This window comes from Nycticebus coucang, chromosome 16 (assembly GCF_027406575.1).
Source record: "Nycticebus coucang isolate mNycCou1 chromosome 16, mNycCou1.pri, whole genome shotgun sequence".
NCBI lineage: Eukaryota > Metazoa > Chordata > Mammalia > Primates > Lorisidae > Nycticebus > Nycticebus coucang.
In genome coordinates this window covers 29,161,308-29,182,512 of record NC_069795.1, presented here as the reverse complement: position 1 = coordinate 29,182,512, position 21,205 = coordinate 29,161,308, and the positions used below count along the sequence as shown (strand labels likewise).

Below are 21,205 nucleotides of genomic sequence, written 5' to 3'. Positions count from 1 at the left end.
CAATCTATGTCTCTTCAGTGGGGAATTCAAGCCATTAACATTTATTGAGATAATTGATAAGTGTGGTAGTATTCTATTCACCTTATTTAGTGAGAGTCCATTGATTAGTTTTATCTTTTGCAACAGTGTGGAGGTTAGGTTCTGTCCTTTAATTTCTGAGTTCTTACTTTGCTGCTGATCCATTGTGGTGGTCAGTGTGCAGAACAGGTTGAAGTATTTCCTGTAGAGCTGGTCTTGTTGTGGCGAATTTCCTCAATGTTTGTATATCCGTAAATGATTTGATTTCTCCGTCAATTTTGAAGCTTAGCTTAGCAGGGTACAGAATTCTGGGCTGGAAATTGTTCTGTTTAAGTAGATTAAAGGTAGATGACCATTGTCTTCTTGCTTGGAAAGTTTCATTAGAGAAGTCTGCGGTCACTCTGATGGATTTGCCCCTGTAGGTCAACTGGCGCTTACTCCTGGCAGCTTGCAGAATCTTTTCTTTTGTCTTGACTTTGGACAGGTTCATCACAATGTGTCTTGGAGAACCTCGGTTAGAGTTGAGCCGACCTGGGGTCCGATATCCCTCTGAAAGCAGTGTGTCAGAATCTTTGTTGATATTTGGGAAATTTTCTTTTATAATATTCTCTAGTATGGCTTCCATTCCTCTGGGGCATTCTTCTTCCCCTTCTGGAATTCCTATAACTCGTATGTTGGAATGCTTCATAAAGTCCCATAATTCTGACAGTGAACGTTCTGCTTTCTCTCTCTTCTTTTCTGCCTCTTTTACTATCTGAGTTATCTCAAAAACTTTGTCTTCTACCTCTGAAATTCTTTCTTCTGCATGGTCTAACCTGTTGCTGATACTTTCCGTTGCGTCTTTAAGTTCCCTGATTGACTGTTTCAGTTCCTTCAGCTCTGCTATATCCTTTTTATATTCTTCATATCATTCATCTCTTATTTGATTCTGTTTTTGAATTTCCTTTTGGTTATTTTCCACTTTATTAGCAGTTTCCTTCATTGTTTCCATCATTTCTTTCATTGTTTTCAACATGTGTATTCTAAATTCCCTTTCTGTCATTCCTAACATTTCTTTATAGGTGGAATCCTCTGCAGTAGCTAACTCATGGTCCCTTGGCGGGGTTGTTCTGGACTGGTTCTTCATGTTGCCTGGAGTTTTCTGCTGATTCTTCCTCATGAGTGATTTCTTTTATCTGTTTCCTTGCCCTAATTTTCCTTTCAGTTCCTCTTGCTCTTTAAGTTCTCGTGCCTGTGGATGGTTTTCCACTGTTTTAGTCCTCCTCTTGGGGTCCAGAAGTCTCTCGCTGACTCCCTGTATCCTCTCAGGGGTGATGATAGGCAGATCCCACCAGCCAGAGATGCCTGGAGTCCTATCTCCCCAGACTCAGGGTGCCCAGATGCAAGGAAGCTGTTACTCGGCTGCCATCTTGCTCCGCCTCCCCTTAGTTCTGTTTCTAATACAGTGGGGTTTCCTTGGAGGTCATCTTAGAATTCTGCCTTTTGCCGGACCAAAAGGAAAATATTAGTTCTAATGTTGGACAATCCCTCCCTTCCAAAAAAACTTTAATGTATTCAAATGTATTAATGGAACCATTTTAAAGCAACAAGCAGACTCAGAAAGCATCTAGTCAAATCTTAATATTTTATATAGTTAGAAACTGTGTCCCAGATCAAGTAATCACTTAGTCAGTGCTATTCAGGAACCAAGCCAGGGTAAGAACTCAGTTTTTTTCTTAGTGTTCTTATTATTATTCCATAAATTATCCTGACTTGAAACCTGAGACTTGTACCTGGGGGCCTAGGACTGATTATAGTGAGGGAAAATCTTTGTGGACAAATGATGCGGGGTAGTTCTTCCCTTGAGTTGTTCTTCCTTTAGTGAGTAATGGTTTTGTGCTTATGGCCCCTATCCTCCAACTCAGACTCTCACCTTTTTATCTGTTTTTTACTAGAGATGGGGATTCTCACTCCTGCTCACACTGGTCTTGAACTCCTAAGCTCAAGCAATCTACCCAGTTGGGCCTCCCAGAGTGCTAGGATTACAGGCATGAGCCACGGCACCTAAGTGTCATGCACATCCAAGATGGCTAGCTGGGGTCACAGGTACTGCAAGTCACTATGAAATAGAGCCAAACTGACTGGCCATAAGGGGTTCCACCCCTGACCTTGGCCTCATCAGTGCTGATCTCTAACTGATACACAAGCATTGTATTGTTTGTATTTAAAACTTTGCTTGGATCTGCTGCTATATTACTCTCTCGTTAACATCTGGTAGCAGAGAACGATTTAATTGATTTCTCCAGTGCTTTTCATGAGTGCAGACTATTGATGAGTGAGTATATAAGATGTTAAACTTGCATCTTAAAAATATTTAAGTTAAAAATTAAAAGAAAATCCTGAAATATGAATTAGTAAATGAATAAGCACCACTATGATAGATTTTCTTGTGTGCAGCAGTCCACAGGTGGTGGGAAATCTAAGGCTGAATTGTCAAACATTGCATTAAACCTAGTGTTTTAGACAATTTCTGGAGATTAAAATCTCAGGTTTTCTAATGCACATCAATAATAAATCCTTGTCTAGCATACAAAAATCTTTACTTTTAAGGTAAGGAGAGTTATCAAGAGAATGGAAGAAAAAGTATCCAATGTACTCAGTACTATTATGAAGCCAGTATATAATCACCACACTTTTATACAAATGATAAAACACAACTATAGCCCAGAATGAAGGAGGAAAGAAGGGAGGGGAAGAGAGAGGCCGGGTGGAGGGAGGGTAGTTGGTGGGACTCACCTATTGTGCATATTGCAAGGGTACATGCCAAATCTATTAAGAATAGAGTAAAAATGTCTTAACACAAGAAATAATTAAGTGAGGTAAAGGCTATGGTAACCAGTTTGATGTAAGCATTCCAAATTGTATATAAAATCCGCACATTGCACCCCATAAATGCATTAATGTACACAGTTATGATTTAATTTTAAAAAAATAAGGTGAGGAGAGTTGATTATAAATTATTTTGAGCAGTCATTTAAAAATGACACACAAGCTCAGGTGCAAGGTTGGCGTAAAGTCATTTAATCAAGGACATTAAATTAAAAGATCCCTCTGCCCCAGCGTGACGGTTTGCAGAAGAAATGGAAATGATCATTAACATGCACCATGCCAGGTGCTTAACATGTGTCATAACACTTGAGCCTCACCACACACCAAGAGATAGACATTTTGGTCCATATTCTATTGCTCAGAAAGCTTAGGGTCAGAGAAGTTCAATAACATTTCCAAAGACACACAGTTCCCAGTCTGGGAGTAGAAGTAAAAATCAAATCTATTAACCTCATTGCTGATTCCAAGTTTTTCTGCTCTGTCCTCTAGATATCAGATTATATTCAGCATATACATTATAAGGGTGAGGTCTCTCCCCTACTGTCTCCTCCTCCTCCTCATGTCTCATCTCCCCAAAACCTTCGACCTACATTCCCATTCATTTTTCTTACAGTCTCTTTCACTCTTTGTACATGCGCGTACAAGAGTGAAATGTACATCTCTCTTTCTCTCTCACACCCCCCCACACACACACACATACACATGCTAACATGCTTGTATGCTTGTGGCAGAGACCAAAAAACAAGACTAGTATTTGGGAAGCCAGAACTACAGCCTTGGCTCCATCTGTCCCTGCAGTCAAGTCACTAATCTCAGCTTCTTCTTTAGTAAACACGTTCCCTACCACCTTACCTACTTTTGAAAGTATGCAACTAAACGCTTATTAGCAAATATTACACTTTAATATCTAGCTCTTTCTAAAAGTGTATATCTAAATCCTTGTCATCAATGATTTTTATAATTTAATATCTACACATCCCTAAGTGAAGTGGAAATTTGATATTATCTGATTACTCTAGCACCTCAATACCACTAGCAATTTCAAGCCTCTAATCCTAACTTGTGGAAGCCATCCATACCCTCATGGAGCTACTCAGCACTTAATATGCAACAGTTTCTAAATTTTAATTATCAATCAATTTAATTTTAAAACCAAGGATGGGTAAAAAATACACAATTTTTATTGTTTCACTGAGACTGATTTCACTTTAGCCTTGAAACTATCTATATATCAGTATCTATATTTAGAAGTGCTAAGTCTAAAAAACACTCCAGATTTCAACATTTTAGTTTCAAAATGAGAATATAAAATCTCTCATTAGTTATTACATTTATTACATGCTGAAGTGATAATATGTTGGGAATAGCGGCTTAAACACAATTGATTATTAAAATTAATTTCATGTAAATAAAATGTTACTGGGACAACTACAATATATATAAAGTTAGGTGTATGGGTTGCACTAGATTTCTAATAAACAGGGCTGCTGCAACCAGTTTTAGCAAGGCAATAGGTACAGAGTGAGGTGTGGACATCAGTCTGTGTCTTCAGGTGATCTGAAGTCCAGCTGCAGTTGAGAATGTCTGCCAGAAGCCGCAGCAAAGACTTTTGTGCATGCCTCCTTTGCTCATCATTTGTTTTTTCCAATATAATGATATTAAACAGTTTTTCTTTTTCACTCATCCTTCTCTGTCTTAACTGAAACAAACCAAAAAGTCTTCATTTATTAAAACTTTATAAGACCCAAATATTGGGGGAGGGGTTGTTATATACAATTTGTTTTAAATGTCTACATAAAACTGTGAGTCTGAGATAGGGAAGACACAAATTATTTTTTCTAGAGACAAAGAAGAGCCCCCTTCAGAAAGCCAGGTATGAAATTAGCTGAGCATGGTGGCACACGCCTGTCGTCCCAGGAGGCTGAGGCAGGAGGATCACTTGAACCCAGGAGTTTGACGAGCTAGGCTAATGCCACAGTACTCTAGCCTGGTTGACAAAGTGAGACTCTGTCTCAAAAAAAAAGAAGAAAAAAGAAAGCCAGTTACACTTCGTGCCCACTGTAGAAGAGTTCCAGTGGTGAGAGTCACTTGTTTTTTTTTTTTAATTTTTAGGAAAGGTGATACCAATGTAATAAGCAGTAAAAGACTCTGGGAAAGAAGGGGGTGGACATGTTCCCCCACCCTTTCCTCTGGTGTGTCTTCCTCCATGAAAAGGCTGGAAAGTTAAAAACCACATTCCACAAGTTCCCTCAAGGCTCTGACTAGCAGCCATGATTCATATTTGACAGAACATCCACATTCTCGTGAAGTCATGCTGAAAGAAATGAGCGAAATTGCATTTTTACTTAGCATATACCAAGTATTATCATTTCAACAAATAATCAATACAAAATTATTAATGACCCATTTTACTCTTCTTTCATATGAAGTCTTTAAAATATGGTATATATGCTACCCTTATTCACCACCTGCATTTGAACTAGCCACATTCCCAGCACTCAGCTGTCACCTGTGGTTGCATGGTGCAGACCTAGGGCAGGGGTTTACAAACTTTTTCTGTGAAAGCCACGTAGAATTATTTTAGGTTTGTGTGCCACAGGTAGTTCCTTTGCATTTATTATCTCCTCCACTTTCGTTTGGTTTTTCAACAAACTTTTAGAAATGTAAAAGCCATTCTTAGCTCCTAGACAGTATAATTACATGCCATCCCAGGCCAGAATTTGCAGCCCTTTCCTGTTCTAGAGTATGAAGCATCAGCCCTTCAGATAGTTCTCTAACTGCTGTTCTAAACCCTCCTGCTTTCATCAGCAAGAATAGATTCTGCTCTCCACAATCAAACTTGGCTGAACTTATATAGAAGAGTATTCTCCTCATTCGACTGTGGGAGGAATTGAGGTCTCAAGAATTCAAGCAGACTTCCAAGGTCATATAACTTGTAATGACCAGTGTAACTGGCTTATTGTACCCTCAATGAATCCCCAACAATAAAAAAAAAAAGGAAAAAAAAAATAACTTGTAATGACAGTGCTAGGATGGAAATTCCTATCTGTCCAACTCCAGAGCACACACTTTTAGCCACTGCATCACTGGCTCTCCATTATTATTAAGACTTTCTATGGCTTGAGTAATGAATCTTCACTAACCCATTCATTTAGCTTACAAATATTTATTGAATGACCACTTTATGCAAGAAACAAATAATATGAACATTGCCTCTGCCACACATTTAAGCACATTTTTGAAAAGGTTCAAATATCTTATCAGTTTAATTTGTCAGATACAAACTGAAGTAGAAAATTGACAATTATGTGCTTACTTCAGTCGACATGGATGGCAAACCAGATAATTCAGGCTTGAGCCAGTTAACTCTAAATTGGCAGAGATACAAATATTACATGTTCTCTGTGTTAGCCCATTTTGTGCTGCTGTAACAAAATACCTGAGACTGGGAATTTATGATAAACAGAAATTGATTGGCTCATAGGTCTGGGAGGTCCAAGATTGAGGGGCTGCATCTGGTGAGGGCCTTCTTACTGAGTAATCCCATGGCAGAAGGTGGAAGAGCAAGAAAGGACAAAGATAGACCTCAAAAGAGTGACGAGCTTGCGTTTGTAACATACCCACTCTCGCAATAGCAACATTAATCCATTCATAGGGCAGAGCCCCTCTGGCCTAGTTACTTTTTTTATTTTTCTTTTCTTTATTGTTTGGGATTCATTGAGGGTACAAAGAATCAGGTTACACTGGCCACATTTGTTAGAAAAAGCCCCTCTTATAATTGTGTCCTGCCCTAAGAGGTGTGCCATACACCATGACCCTCTATCCTCCTCTCTCCTCCCCTCTCCCCCCCTTCCCCATTTGGTCATTCCACTACCCTCTTCCTCCTTGTATTAGCTCATCTACTGGCTTCATATTAAAATAGAGCACACTGGATTCTTGTTTCACCATTCTTGTGATGCTTTACTAAGAAGAATGTGTTCCACCTCCATCCAGGTTAGTACACAAGATGGAAGGAAGTATAGAGAATCCTCAAAGAACTCAAATTAGACCTCCTATTTGATCCTGTAATTCCATTACTAGGCATTTAACCAGAAGAAAAAATATTATTTCTATCATAAGGACATTTGCACTAAAGTGTTTTTCGCAGCTCAATTTACAATTGCCAAAATGTAGAAACAACCTAAATGCCCACTGACCCAGAAATGGATTAACAAGCTGTGGTATATGTATACCATGAAATACTATTCAGCCACTAAAAAAGACAGAGACTTTACATCTTTTGTATTAACCTAATTATTTCTTAAAGGTTCCACCTCTCAACATTGTGGCACTGAGGGTTAAGATGGCAACATAGGCGCTCTAGAGAACACATTCAAGCCATAGCATTCTTGCTCTTTCTCTAATTTAAGATATATTATTATTCTCAGACATAATAAGGCGGTACTAACATAGATACAAAATCAAACATTTACGGCCTAGATTAAAAATGATAATGAAATAGTCAATACTTAGGTTTGTGCATTATTATTTTTTTCAGAACATTTCTTTAGTTGTATGATTGTTCACTCTATAAAACTTCACCCACTATATTTTGTTAGTAGTCTTCCAAAACTCTATGGCTTTGCTAATATACTACAAGTGAATCACTTGTTATTCTTCCTATAAAAATTTAATAAAGTCACATATTTTAAATTGTTTCTTCTTTGGACCACCTCTTCATTACTATCTCTTCCTAAAACTGTAATCAGAATACAGACTGGATATTTATGATGTTCCTCTCGTAAAACCTCAGAATAAACTTCTTCACCATCACTTTCTACACCCTCTACTAGATACATTGTCAGATTTGTTGTAGAAATTTTTGAGGGCATTTATCATTTCTAAAAGGTTACAAGCACATTTGATTTAGAGGATTGGGAGCTTTATAGTTTTTGTAGTGTTTCTAGAGAACCAGTGCATATAGAATAATCTTTTTCTTATAAGGTCAAGACTGATTCAAAGCTTTTTTTCCTTAAATTAGGGCTGGAAAAAGGACGTGAAAATACTAGGAAAAAATCCATTCTTCTGAGGTTTATACAGAGATTCAGGAAAGCCCTAAACATTAACTAGGAATACAAGGAAGCAGATATTCGAAGTCTTTTTATTATTAAAAGAATGAACTTATTTTATGCAATCTGTTGAGATCATTTCATAAAGAATATAATAAGTATCAACAATAATTTGATAAGATTGGTATAATTCAACAATTAAATAGCGGACTCAATGGTTGAGCTAATTTTTCAGCATATATATATTCCTACATATATTTTTAATTAAACGCTGAGCTGTATTACAGAGAGAGAGCTATAGCAATTTAAATCATGTATTTATTATTCTCATCTACTTTGGCAATATAAGTGAAGTTTGAAAACATTCTTGTAAACAAGTTGGCTGTTAACTTGCTTATTTTTCATGCATACTTATTAAATTCACATATTTCAGGAAACATCTTCAAGCTTTTTAGCCCACTCAATTTTTCTTTTAAATTATAGGGTGAAAATGCTTACTAACATTTTACAAGGTCAATTGACAGCCTCCATGTAAATGGTTTATCTCTCTGACTATAATATGCACAATATGTTATTGCCTCTTCTTATGCATGTCTGTCAACATCCACCTCTTAGGGATACTGGAAAAGGTGTACAATTGAAGAGAGAGCTTCTACTGCATTAAGAATATTTTTGTGTTAATTTTTACTTTACAGAGACTTGTTATTTAACTTGTTCACTAGCATTGCTTTCTAACTGCTCTAAGTTTCTGGGAAACAAACTTTTTTGTAAGTTATGAAAATAACCAGTTTCCAGCAAATCCAAAGGACAAAATAGGTATGTGTGAAAGCAGGCAGAAAGCTTAAAAGTGCTTTGTTGTAACACTCTCTCTAGAGTAAAAAAGACCTGGGTTTGTAGCCTGGCTCATCCTCCTTTTAAGTGGGAAAATTACTTCTCCCTTCTCTACATTTCTAAACCTCTCTAAAATTACTGTAAGAATAAACATAAATGATTCCACATAAACACACTAACCAGTATAGTGCCTTACAAAAAAGAAAGCATTGAATATATGATAACTAATAGTTATTGTTGCATCCCTATCAGGGAAAAATGTGATTATAAGGGGTGAATGTAGTATCTGAATCTATAAGTATAGTGAAGTTCTTTATTTGCAGCAGACATAGCCTGTTTGTATCACCCTAAGCCACAATGGAAGCAAAATAAGTTTATTAACATGAAATTACAGTTGACTCTTAAAGAACACAGGGACAGGGGTGCCAAAGCCCCATGTAGCTGAAAATTTGTGTATAACTTGACTCCCTGCAAAATTAATAATAATAACTTACAATTGAGTGGAAACTTTACCAGAAACATAGTCTATTTACACATATTTTGCACAATAATATATTATATACTGTATTCTTACAGTAAAGGAAGCTAGAGAAAAAAGAACACATCATAAGGAGGAGAAAATTTCTTTATTGTTTATTAAGTGTAAACAGATCATCATAGATGTCTCCATCCTTGTGACTTCAGGTTGAGTAGACTGAGATGGAGAAGGAACAGGAGGGGGTGGTCTTTCTATCTCAAGGGTGGCAGAGGCAGAATAAAAATCCACAGTAAAAGTGAACTCAGGCAATTCAAACTGGCATTGTTCAAAGGTCAACTGTATTTTAAATACAACACAATTGACTAAGAGAACAGCAGCACTGTTAAATGGGGACAGGGACAATTTTGCACCATGCAGAGGACTCTGTGTCTAGTAATTTTAAAGATAATTCACAAAAAATGATTTGCATTTGCATTCTGTCATACCCACATTTTCTAAGCTGAGGGTGTGTGTCCACAAATTCAAGAAAGTTTAGTAAAGTGATGAGACCACAGGCTTTGAAAGCAGCCCAGTGAGGTCGTGAAGTCGGCATTTTGGATAATAAAGAATTAAATAGTCAGATATTATAAGCCTATAGTTGAGTCACTGGCAGCTTACATTTGGTCAAGGGGTGTGGATTTTCACTGCATAAATTGACAAATACTAAACTCCTCCTGGAGGAAATGTATAATTATTTCTATGCCGTAAGATTGCTTTGAGGATTGAGTTAACTTATACATATAATCACCTAATATAGTCTCAGTTAATGGTGGTTCATTTTAATAAACCAAAATCATAAGAGAGAGAACAAAAAATGAAAAGAAAATTAGAAATTAAAAGTAAAGGGAAAACTTTCCAAAATAGATTTTTGCCATGTTAGCAATCCTTCTGGAGAAAGTATTATATATAAATATATAACAGAGAAGAAATTCATCCAAATCAAGGTTTCACTCACCGTGAGGAGATTTTTGTATGGTTGTTCACTCTCCTCAAAGGGTGAGATAGGACAACCAGTTCTGCCAGAAATGCTGTCTTGGTTAGCTTGTTGCTCTGAGATTGGTTCATATATGTTATCCATCGAGCCCTCCTAAAATACAGAGATTTATGAGCCAAGAAGTAACAATTGGATAACAATTTTTTATTTTGAGCCAAGGGTAGCAATTGTCCTTGAAAAGACACCTAATGTATCTTCCCACCTTTACATAGTACCCCATCCATATTTCTCTCAGCATAGAGAGGAAGAGTTTATACAGTGTGCTAGTTTTCAGCAGTGAACAGAACCACAAAGGAAGGAAGGCACTATCACCAGTCGTTATAGAGCCTGGAACTTAGACTGCATTCTAAGTGTTGGGGAGGCCTGTATGAAATGATGGAATTCCTCAGGAAGCATGATGAAGACATCAAGTTCAAAGAACTAAATAAAGACCCACTGGAGACACTGATAAACTGTGTTTGTCACAGGTTTCAGTCACATGCATGTCTTTAATTAGCACTGCATCTTTGTGTAAGAAACACAATCTGCTGTACTTCAGCTTTCTCATTTGTAAAATAGCAGTTTCATTCACCTTATCGAAAAGCTGTAAGGATGAAATGAATGCTATATGCCTTGAAATAGCAAAGTATTTCACATGGACAGACAATGGATTGATATTAATGTTTAGAATATTTATGTCAATAAATAACGCTGTTTCTGTGTCTTCATCATTCTATGGAATACTGAATTTCAAAATGCATGAGTTTGGATTTAAAACTACTGAGAGCTATATTGTAACTTTTCTTGTATTTGGGACACAAACTTTTTAACTGAATTGACTTGTTTCTTTCTTTTTTAGACAGAATTAGTCTATTTATGGCATTGTCTATAGGCAGTCTTAAAGAAGAGATGTAAATATGATAATTAGCATATTGAAATTTTCTAGATATGTTAACTAATGATGCTGATAATGGTGTCATCGATATAAAGGTCTCCAGGATTATAAAAAAGTCTTCTTGCTTGAAATGATTTTTAGTGTATTTTTAATACAATGTATTGCATTGATGATGTTCTCATCTTCAAAAAGGTATTTTATTAAGCAAAGACTGAATGCATCGTCTACCTTTGGAACTATCAGCCAATGTGCCTTTTAATTTCTCATTTTAAGTACCTCTTGTTCCAAACATGTGACAAAAAGACCTAAGTAAGATATGTGCTGTAAAATACATCAACATGTACAGAAACCCAAATTCTAAGAGAAACACAAACCATTGAGTAAAATCAAAACTTGGAGCCCATTAAAAAACAGGAAGCATTGACCAGACCCTAAGCCTTAGTGAGGTAGCCTACAAGAGATGTCCTCCATATATGGATCCCATGATGAAATTCTGAGGCAGCACTCACAGCTATGAAGTTAGGATGAAGATTGTCTTTACCAATGCTGCTAGGGGTATTGCTTATAGGTAACTGAACCAGAAAAGCAAAATTAAACAATACAGCCAGAAATCAAGGACATGAAATAAGTTACCAAGGGTTCAGTGGTTAGATCAGTAATGTACAACATTTCAGCTTTTAGAGAGAACTCTGAACTAGAAATGTAAGTCCTAGTTTTAAGTTGGAGCATCAGAGAGACTTAATATTTCTGCTTCACAAGTAGGTGAAGAAAAATGAAAAGTAAAGAAGCTGGAGAGAGAGGAGAGAGAGACAGAGAGAGAGAGAAAGAGAGATTGAGAAAGAGAGAGCTGTCATTCCAAATTAGCCAAAACAAACGAAGAGATCAAATGCTGAGAAAGACAGCCAACTGAACTGACAATCTGAAAATAAAACCATCTCATTCCAGATGAAATTAAAATCATAAAACAGATGGAGAGATAATTTAAGAAAGAATATTTATGATCTTCACGGAGCTAAATGAAAAAGTAATTTCTGATTAAAAATAAATAATTTATGATGAAATCAAAACAGACAGAAACGAAACAGGAACCACTAAACAGAAATAAAAATCAAACAATTAAGAAGTCTAGAAGATGAATAATATAATCACAGAAAGTGACATTAAATAATCAAAAAATTAGAAGGCACTCTAGACCTTTCATAAGAGAGAATTAGAAAATGCTGATGACTTCACCCAGAGGGTAGCATAGAAAGATAAATAGAAAACATGAGATGCATGCACGTAAAAGTGTGGAGGGTGAAGTATGGAAAGATGCCACATAAGACGAATTAATGGGAATTCTAGAAAAAGAAAATTTTGGAATCAACAGATCAATTTCACTTAATAACATAGTCTTTAAAACCCTAATTAAAATGTCAACAAAACTAAATTTAATAGCATATATAAAAATACATTATGACCAATCAAGGCATAATACAGAAATGTAAGAATGAATCAACATTTAAAATATTACAAAAAATGTTCATCAATAAATATTCTAAGGCATTTGAAAAAAAATTTTTTTGAGACAGAGTCTCACTATGTCACGCTCAGTAGAGTGCTTTGGCATCACAGCTCACAGCAAACCTCAAACTCTTGGGCTTAAGCTATTCTCTTGCCTCAGTTTCTCAAGTAGCTGGCACAACAGGTGCCCACCACAACGCCTGACTATTTTTTGTTGTTGTTGTAGTTGTCATTGTTGTTGGCAGGGCTGAGCCGAGTTGGAACCCAACAAACAGTCCTGTTGCGTGTGGCCAACACCCTATCCACTGAGCTATGGGCGTCAAGCCAACATTTGAAAATTTTAAAAATTATCCACACAAAAACAATACTTAGCAAATTGGGAAAAGATAGGATTTTATTAACCTAATTAGAGTTACTTAACAGAAACCTTGAGAAAATTGAATGAAAAGTAATTATGTTAGTGTTAGTAATATGACTTAGATGACTACCATCATAGCCTTCTTATTTGTTAATTTATAAAAGAGAAAGATTATAATAGTATAAATGCTAAAGAAAAAAATTATAGATTATTTGCATAGAAAATCTGAGAAAATCATGGACTGCCAGAATCTTTTAAAATCAGCAAAATTATTTATCTGCCTATCAACACCTAAAAGTTAATAATGCATCTATAAATCAGCAAAAATAAACTTGGAAAAAAATATTTTCAAGGGCAGCCAAAATTCTTAAGCCCCTAGCAATAAATTTGACAAAAGAATTTTATAGAGAAAGTTATAAAACATCATGAAAAGCCACGAAAGAGTTGAATAAATGAAGAGCTACATGTTTGTGGATGAGAGGACACAGCATCATACTAAAGCCAATTTCCCCTAAAAATGATGTCACTTTTCAAATCCATGTCATCGAAATCCTATCAAAGATTTTTTATATAATTTGAAAATATGTCCCTAAATTTATATATAAGAACAAGACTTAAAAAGTCCAAATTTTGAAGAACAAGCAAAGGATGTTCTTCAAAATATCTACTAAGCATTAGAATTATTTCAATATGTACTCAAAAGAACAAGCAAAAGGAAAGGAATAAAGACAAACCAATGTATTTAAGTAGGGAATCCAAATAAAGGTAGAGGCAGGATCTCAAATTTCTGAAGAAATAGTGCAGGGATAATTGATATGCAACCTCATGGGTTAAAAAGTCGTGGTACACTCAACAACTAGATGATGAGCTTAACAAGAAAATCACCTTGCTTCAAATGAGCAAGCTTTCTAAAAGCCTCCTCACCACATAAAACTCTAAGAAAAATTGTGGAGTCAGACTGGCATATATATAAGGGTATTTCTGGCTCCTTTTTGAAAGATAGACCCCATTTCAAGTTTATAGATCCAAAATAATAGCAGTCACCTTTAATGGATTATTTATAGTATCCTTGTGCAGAAAAAGTAGTTCATTAAGTTTCTGCCTTTATATTTCTCTTAAAAATCCCATTTACTAAAAGATTTACAATTTTCCCTTACACTTAAATAAAAGGATGTTTAACTCTTTCATTCTTTCCTTAGTGGTAATCTTTATGTGATACTTAATATTTAAGATCACCTGTTTTCCAGAGATTTAAAGGTCAATATAGTTACATATACTTTTCTTTTTTAATTCAGTAATTCTTCTTTCCACTAAAGTAGTGGCTTTTATTCTCTTTTCTTAAATGTGATGTCCCATATGTTCACATTCCTACAGGCACAGATAAAATATGTTGGGGATTATGCATAAATTTCTAGTAAAAGCTATAACTTCACCCCTTTTTCTCAGCTCATAACAGCACAAAAGAGCGTCGCAACACCCTCCTTGAGAACCCATACACTAAATTATTTTACTTATTTACTCTACAAAAAGGAACAAAACACACCTAAAGTAGTTTTGTTTCTTTTCAAGTACTTTGTATACATTTTACTATAAAAACAATTAATTTTTATAACATATAAACTTTGGAATGCTTCAACAAAACAGTCTAACATTTAGTTCGGTCTAATCAAATACGTCTCGGAGCACATAACTTCTTAAAAACAACTTTAAAAGACAGAAAAGAGTTACAATAATACAGAGTTCTTGAGCCAAGACTTAGAAGCAGTCCTCTTGACTATGTGCTCCCTTCCCTGTATCATGAAGGAAGACAATCAAGCTCATTATATGTTATATGTCTCGAGTGGCAGAATTACAAATGTATGTCCTGCTATGCTGAGCCATGTTATGTTATAGATACATTAGCATACTAATTATATTACCATTCAAAATTATTTCAGAACACAATCATCTTTGATGCCACACTGCCGATTTATATGGGAAGTATATTCATATAAACCACACATAGCTCTTTTACCTTGAAAAGAATGCACATTACCACTTAAATCACCTGAAATGGGATTTCTCCAGTCAGATTTATATGGAACAAAGAAAAGTTGAGAGCTGGCAGTTATTTTGTAAATTGGACTATATAAGCAACCCAAACTCGATGATTCAGCCTCTCACAACTCACAATTGCATTTCATTTTTCAAGATGCTTTAAGATTAAATCCCTTATCTTGGCTTAAAATGCCTCCTGTTTAGGTATTACAACGTATGTCGGCACCATCTCTACCGCTTATGTTAATCTTATTTGCAATTTGGAAAGAAAACAAACATCAAAAGTAGACCATTTTATTTTCCCAAATGAGAAGGATCTCCCATCAACATCTTGAAAAACCAAGGCATAATGCCCTGCTGTAAACAGAGATAGAAATGAATAAAACTATTTTTGAAATCCATTTTTAAGCATTGGCAGATGGTCACAATAGCAGGTTAGATTTATAAAATGTTTCCAGATCTATGACCACCTGATAACTTTCACTGATCCACTTCAGGCTAAAGAAGAAAAAGTAATAATATAGAAAAGAATTTAAGAGGTGCTTATCCCCTTGAGTAAGCACATCACAGGACTGGGATTAATCTATTGTACCTTAGATTTACAGTGCCATGTAACTCAGAAAACCGTCTCCATGGAAGTTTAACCAAGCCAACATTCAATGGAATTCATTACTTAGACAACAAAGAAGAAATTTTGATTCCTGGGATGTGTCAAAGCAAAGCAAATAACATAAAGGCTACATATTTTGCAAAATATTTTCTCATACTCATAACAGATAGAAGAAAATAGCTTTTCAAAAATACTCTTCACAGATTATACTTAGAAATTCAGCATCCTACAGTTAAACAACTAGCCATTGTTGTAGACAAATGTATATTTTTAAGTAACATGCCTTTTAATAAATTTGGCTTAAGTGCTTTAATGAAAGCATCCTTTCTCTCTGTTCTTTCTGATGTGAACTTTCTTATGAGATGCCCAATGTATTAATATCATCACATAGGAAGTTTAGAATATACACTAATTCCTTTCATATGACACAGTAAAATGAAAATGTAAATGGTGTAAATAAAATAAAAATGAGAATATAAATTGAGTAAATAAACTTACCAGTGAAATACAAAAAAGATTCATTTTGGTAGGCTTCGGTCTCTTGGTGCTGTGCTTGAAAAAATGAGATTGCCCCTGAAGCCCTCTCTTGCTTTCACAGCTGTTTGGCCAGTTCTCATGGGAGATTATTACAGAGCAAAATCCCTGCCATAATCCAGGGGATTCAGAGACCATTATCAAATAATATAGGTCTACATTGAGCAAACAATTTTCTAAATTAATAAAGAACCCTGACTAATAAAATGAGAGAATGAGACTTACAATGATCTGTGTAAATAGATTTCAAAGGTGACAATGATATTCCTAAAATCTGCATGGAAAATGCAGTGAAAACAACCATAGGCCTAACTAATTAAATGGAAAAGTGGAAGTAAACCATGAAGAAAATATTATTCTTCAATATTAAAATAACCCCTTTAAAGGTGGTAAATCAAGGCTCCCTCCTGTCTTCCTCTCCACTTCTCATTCCCTTTTCCTCTTTCGTCTCATAATAATAAAATGTTTGATTCCTCACATGAAAAGATACAAAGATAAGCCCACTTTTATGTTGGCAAAATATACATAACATAAAGTTGGACCATTTCAATCATTTTAAGGCTACAGTTTTGTAGCAGTAGGTACATTTACACTATTGTACAGCTATTACCAGCATCCATTCCCAGAATCTTTTTACCTTTCTTAACTTGAACTATTTACCTGTTAAACACTAATTCCCCATTTCCCTGTCCCTCAGCCCCTGGCAATCACCATACTGCTTTTTCCTGCTTTAAATCTAAGTGCTCTATATATTGCATATAATGGAAAGATACAATATTTATCCTTTCGTTGCTGGCTTATTTCACTTAGCATAACGTTTTCAAGATGCATCCATATTGTAGCATGTACTAGAATTTCCTTTCTTTTTAAGACCGAATAATATCACATTTTATGTATGTTCCACATTTTATTTACCCATTTCTTTGGTAACAAACACTTGGGCTGCTTCCACTTTTTGGCTGTTGGAATTATGCTGCCATGAACTTGTGTGTACAAATATCTGTGAGACTCCCTGTTTTCCATTCTTTGGGGTATATATGTGTATCTAGAAATAAAATTTTCAGATCATGGGGTATATATATGTATCTAGAAATAAAATTTTCAGATCATATGGTAATTCTATGAGAGGATTTCAAAAATTTCACGGAATAATGGAATTAAACAATAAAAATATAAACTATTTCACACCATAAGCTCTATCACTTTTAAGATACTTTTTGTGGCTGACCAGAAACATCAGCTGCCTGAATGTCTCAGAAAGAAGGAAAATTTTCAGATGAAAAAACAAACAGATGAACATAGATTGAGGGTCATTCCCAGAGAAAAGTACCAGAGCCCACCAGAGATTCCAAGGGAAGAGGTTACAGAACAGAACAAGAAGGTGCAAAATACAAGCAGAGATCAACCCCTGAGAAGCTTGTAGTTCAGCATAAAGGAAAAGTGGAGGGATTTGTTTCTACTTCTACTAGAGACAGGATCTTGCTCTTGCTTAGGTTGATCTTGAACTCCTGAGTTGAAGCAATCCTTGCTCCTTGACATCCCAATTGCCAGGATTACTGGCATAAGCCACCACACCAGACTAATAACAAACTTAATATTTATGTGCCTAACATAGAAGCACCAGATTCATAAAGCAAATTTTACTAGATGTGAGCAAAGAGATGAATGGCAGCATTATAATTGCCAGAAATGTTAACACCCTGCTGACAGACCTAGATGGATTATCCAAGCAAAAAATAAATAAAGACTCACTGGGCATAAACAATACGGCACAACAAATGAAGCTAAATAGATCTTTACAGAACATTTTACTGAAAAATTATTGAATATACATTTTTCTCATCAGCACATTAAACATTGTCCAAGTCTGATCATTCTTAGGCCACAAAACATGTCTCAATAAATTCAGGCCATGTACCTTCTCAGATCACAGTGGAATAACTAGAAATAAATTCCAAGATAAACATGCAATTCTACACAAAGTTATGGAAATTAAACAACCTGCTGCTGTTTGATTACTAGGTCAATAATGAAATTAAAATGAAAATCAAATCCTCAAACTGAATTTGTCCCCTGACAAAGGGGACACAAGCTATAAAAACCTATGGGATTCAGCAAAAGTAGTCCAAAGGGGAAAATTCATAGCTTAAATACCTACATCAAAAATACATAAAGATCACAAATTAATCTAATAACATATCTCAAGGAAGGAGAAAAGGAAGAGCATATAAAACCCTAAGCCAGCAGAAGAAAACAAATAAATATGGTAAGAGCAGAACTAAAAATGTAAAAGAAACAAAAAATAATACAAAAGATCAATGAAACAAAAAGTTAGTTCTTTGAAAATATAAACAAAGTTGATAAACCTCTTGCTGGATTAACCATGAATAGAAGAGAAAGGGCCCAAATAAGCTCACCATAAATTCAGAAGATGTTACAACCAGTACAAAAGAAATACAAAACTTCACTCTAAATACTATAAAAATCTCAGTGCACATAAACTAAAAAATGTAGAGGAAACAGAGAAATTCTTGGAAACACACAACCTCCCAAGAGTCAAGCAGGAAGAAACAGAACTCCTTGCTGCAAGCAGCAAGATTGAAGCAACTTTCAGTGTTTACGTGTTCTGTCACAACTGTGTAAGCTGAAGCACTTGTAATATCTGTGGAGCTGACTATTGATCTCGTTGTGAATCACTGGTCCTCTTCACTTAGGGCACAAGCAGGTCAATTTTTGCATGGCAAATGGATGTGAATGGTTTGCTATTATAAGCTTCATCTTCAACATCATCTCGTCCCTTCTCAAAATGAGTTGTCCATTTGTAAACTGCTGCTAGGACACTGCCTCCATAAACTTTTTGTAAAGGGTCAATAATTTCACCATTCTTCCACCCAAACTTCACCAAAAATTTGGGATTTGTTTTGGCTTCAATTTAGCAGAATTTATATTGCCCTGATAGGGGCTCTTTTCAAAATGATGTCTTCTCCTTCCAAGTGCTTCAAACTAAATCCTGTTTAAACATGTTATAACAAGTAGGTATACGTTTATTTGAGTGCAAAAGATTAAAATCCATGCATAGTCTTTTATAATATGCATTTCGAAGATCCTTCATGTGCTACTGAGGAACCACTGTACTGTTTCCCACAATGGCTGGACCATTATACTATCTCACCAACAGGCACATAGGTTCCAATTTTTCCATATCCTTGCCAATCCGTAGTTATGTTCTATTTTTTTAATAATCCCCATCCTAATAGGTGTGAAATGGTGTTTCATGGTCACCATTTGCCTCTTGACTAGTGACGTTGAGCATCTTCTCATTGCATATTGTCTGTTTGTATATCTTCTTTAGAGAAATGTTTATTCAAGTCCTTTATCCATTTTTAGAATTCAATTGAAGTTTTTTGCTGTTGCTGAGTTGAAGGAGTTCTTTATATCATTATACATTATATATATACATATATATATATATATTCTGGATACAAATCTTGCTCCAGATATATTATTTGCAAACATTTCTCTTATTCTATGAGTTGCCTTTTTCCTCAATAGTGTTCTTTGATGCACAAATGTTTTTAATTTTGATAAAATATAATTTATCTATTTTTCTGTCATTGCCATGCTTTTGGTATCATATTCAAGAAAAAAATTGCCAATTCGTTACCACAAAGTTTTTTTGCTATGTTTTCTTCTAAGAATTTTATAGTCTTAGCTCTTACTTTTGGACTTTATCCACCTTAAATTAATTTGTGCATGTATGATGTATGTGTTTGTGTAGTCTAGTGTAAGGATTTAACAACATTATTTTGTATATAGTAGATTTGAAGTTTTGAAATTAAGCACTTTTATATATAGTCTTACTCTATCTTGATGAAAACTTTGAAAAGTGTTTTTTTTTTATTTTTTTTATTGTTGGGGATTCATTGCGGGTACAATAAGCCAGGTTACACTGATTGAAAATTGTTTTTTTATTTATTTTATGGATGATGAAATTGAGGCTTGGAAAATTACATAACTTGTCAACACTAAAAACTAAAAAGTAATAGAGACTCTAATCTAGTAGAAGAATCTCTGGATCCAGATTTCATGCTTTTCTCATTAATCGTCTTGTGTAAATTTTAAGAATGATACTCAGATTCTAATTCTTCAGTAAACTCATCTGTACAATGGCCATGCTAAACTCAGCTATCTAAAAGCAGAAACTGGAGACAGGTGATTACTGGACAGCTATTTAGTTCTTTTAATTCTGGATATGCTTGAAATTAATTATTTTATAAATTCACTAATATTTCTTAAAGTTATTAAATTAAACTAATTAAAGATAAATCAGTTTATCTTTAATTTTTTCTTATTGGCAAAAATTGTTTTATGCTTGTGGTATAGAATGTCATTTTGAAATATGTATATTCAATGATAAAGTCAAGCTAATTAACATAAACATAAACTTCCATATTTATTTGTGGTGAAAACTCTTACACTTTAGTCTCAATAATTTTCAAGTATATATTACATTGTTACTATCTACAGTGACCATGTTGTGCAATAGATCTCCTGAACTTATAATTGAAATGTTGTGTCCTTATAACCAGCATTTCCTCCAATTACTCATCCAACCACCCAGGACCATTCCACTCTTTGCTCTAATTAATTCAATTTTTTAAGGTTCCACATGAGTGAAAACATGAGGTATTTGTCTTCTGTGCCTAGCTTATTTCACTTGGCATAATGTCCTTTAGTCTCATTCATGTTGTCCCAAATGACAGGATTTCCTTCTTTTTTCCATCTGAATAGTATTTTATTGAGGATAAACACAACATTTTCCAGCAATCTTACTGCCGGGTATACAACCAAAGAATATTAAATCAAAGGATGTCAAAGATACACTTGCACTCTTATGTTCATTGCAGCGTAATTCACAATAGTCAAAATGTGGAATCAACCTGTGTCCACCAAAATGAAAGTTAAATTTAGACTTTGCAAATAGGTTTCTTCTTTAGCTGGTCTTGGAATTAT

At 35.0% G+C, this 21,205-nt stretch overlaps 1 protein-coding gene across 1 annotated transcript in view; it reads right to left on the bottom strand.

The window, feature by feature from the left end:
• SAMSN1 (SAM domain, SH3 domain and nuclear localization signals 1) overlaps nucleotides 1-16,275 on the bottom strand; it is a 186,249-nt gene extending 169,974 nt beyond the window's left edge. Inside the window, 3 exon segments of the mRNA XM_053564719.1 lie at nucleotides 10,238-10,369; nucleotides 16,157-16,230; nucleotides 16,233-16,275. Of these exon segments, the coding sequence (XP_053420694.1) occupies nucleotides 10,238-10,369; nucleotides 16,157-16,230; nucleotides 16,233-16,275 (249 nt within the window).
• Between the last annotated feature and the right edge of the window lie 4,930 nt (nucleotides 16,276-21,205).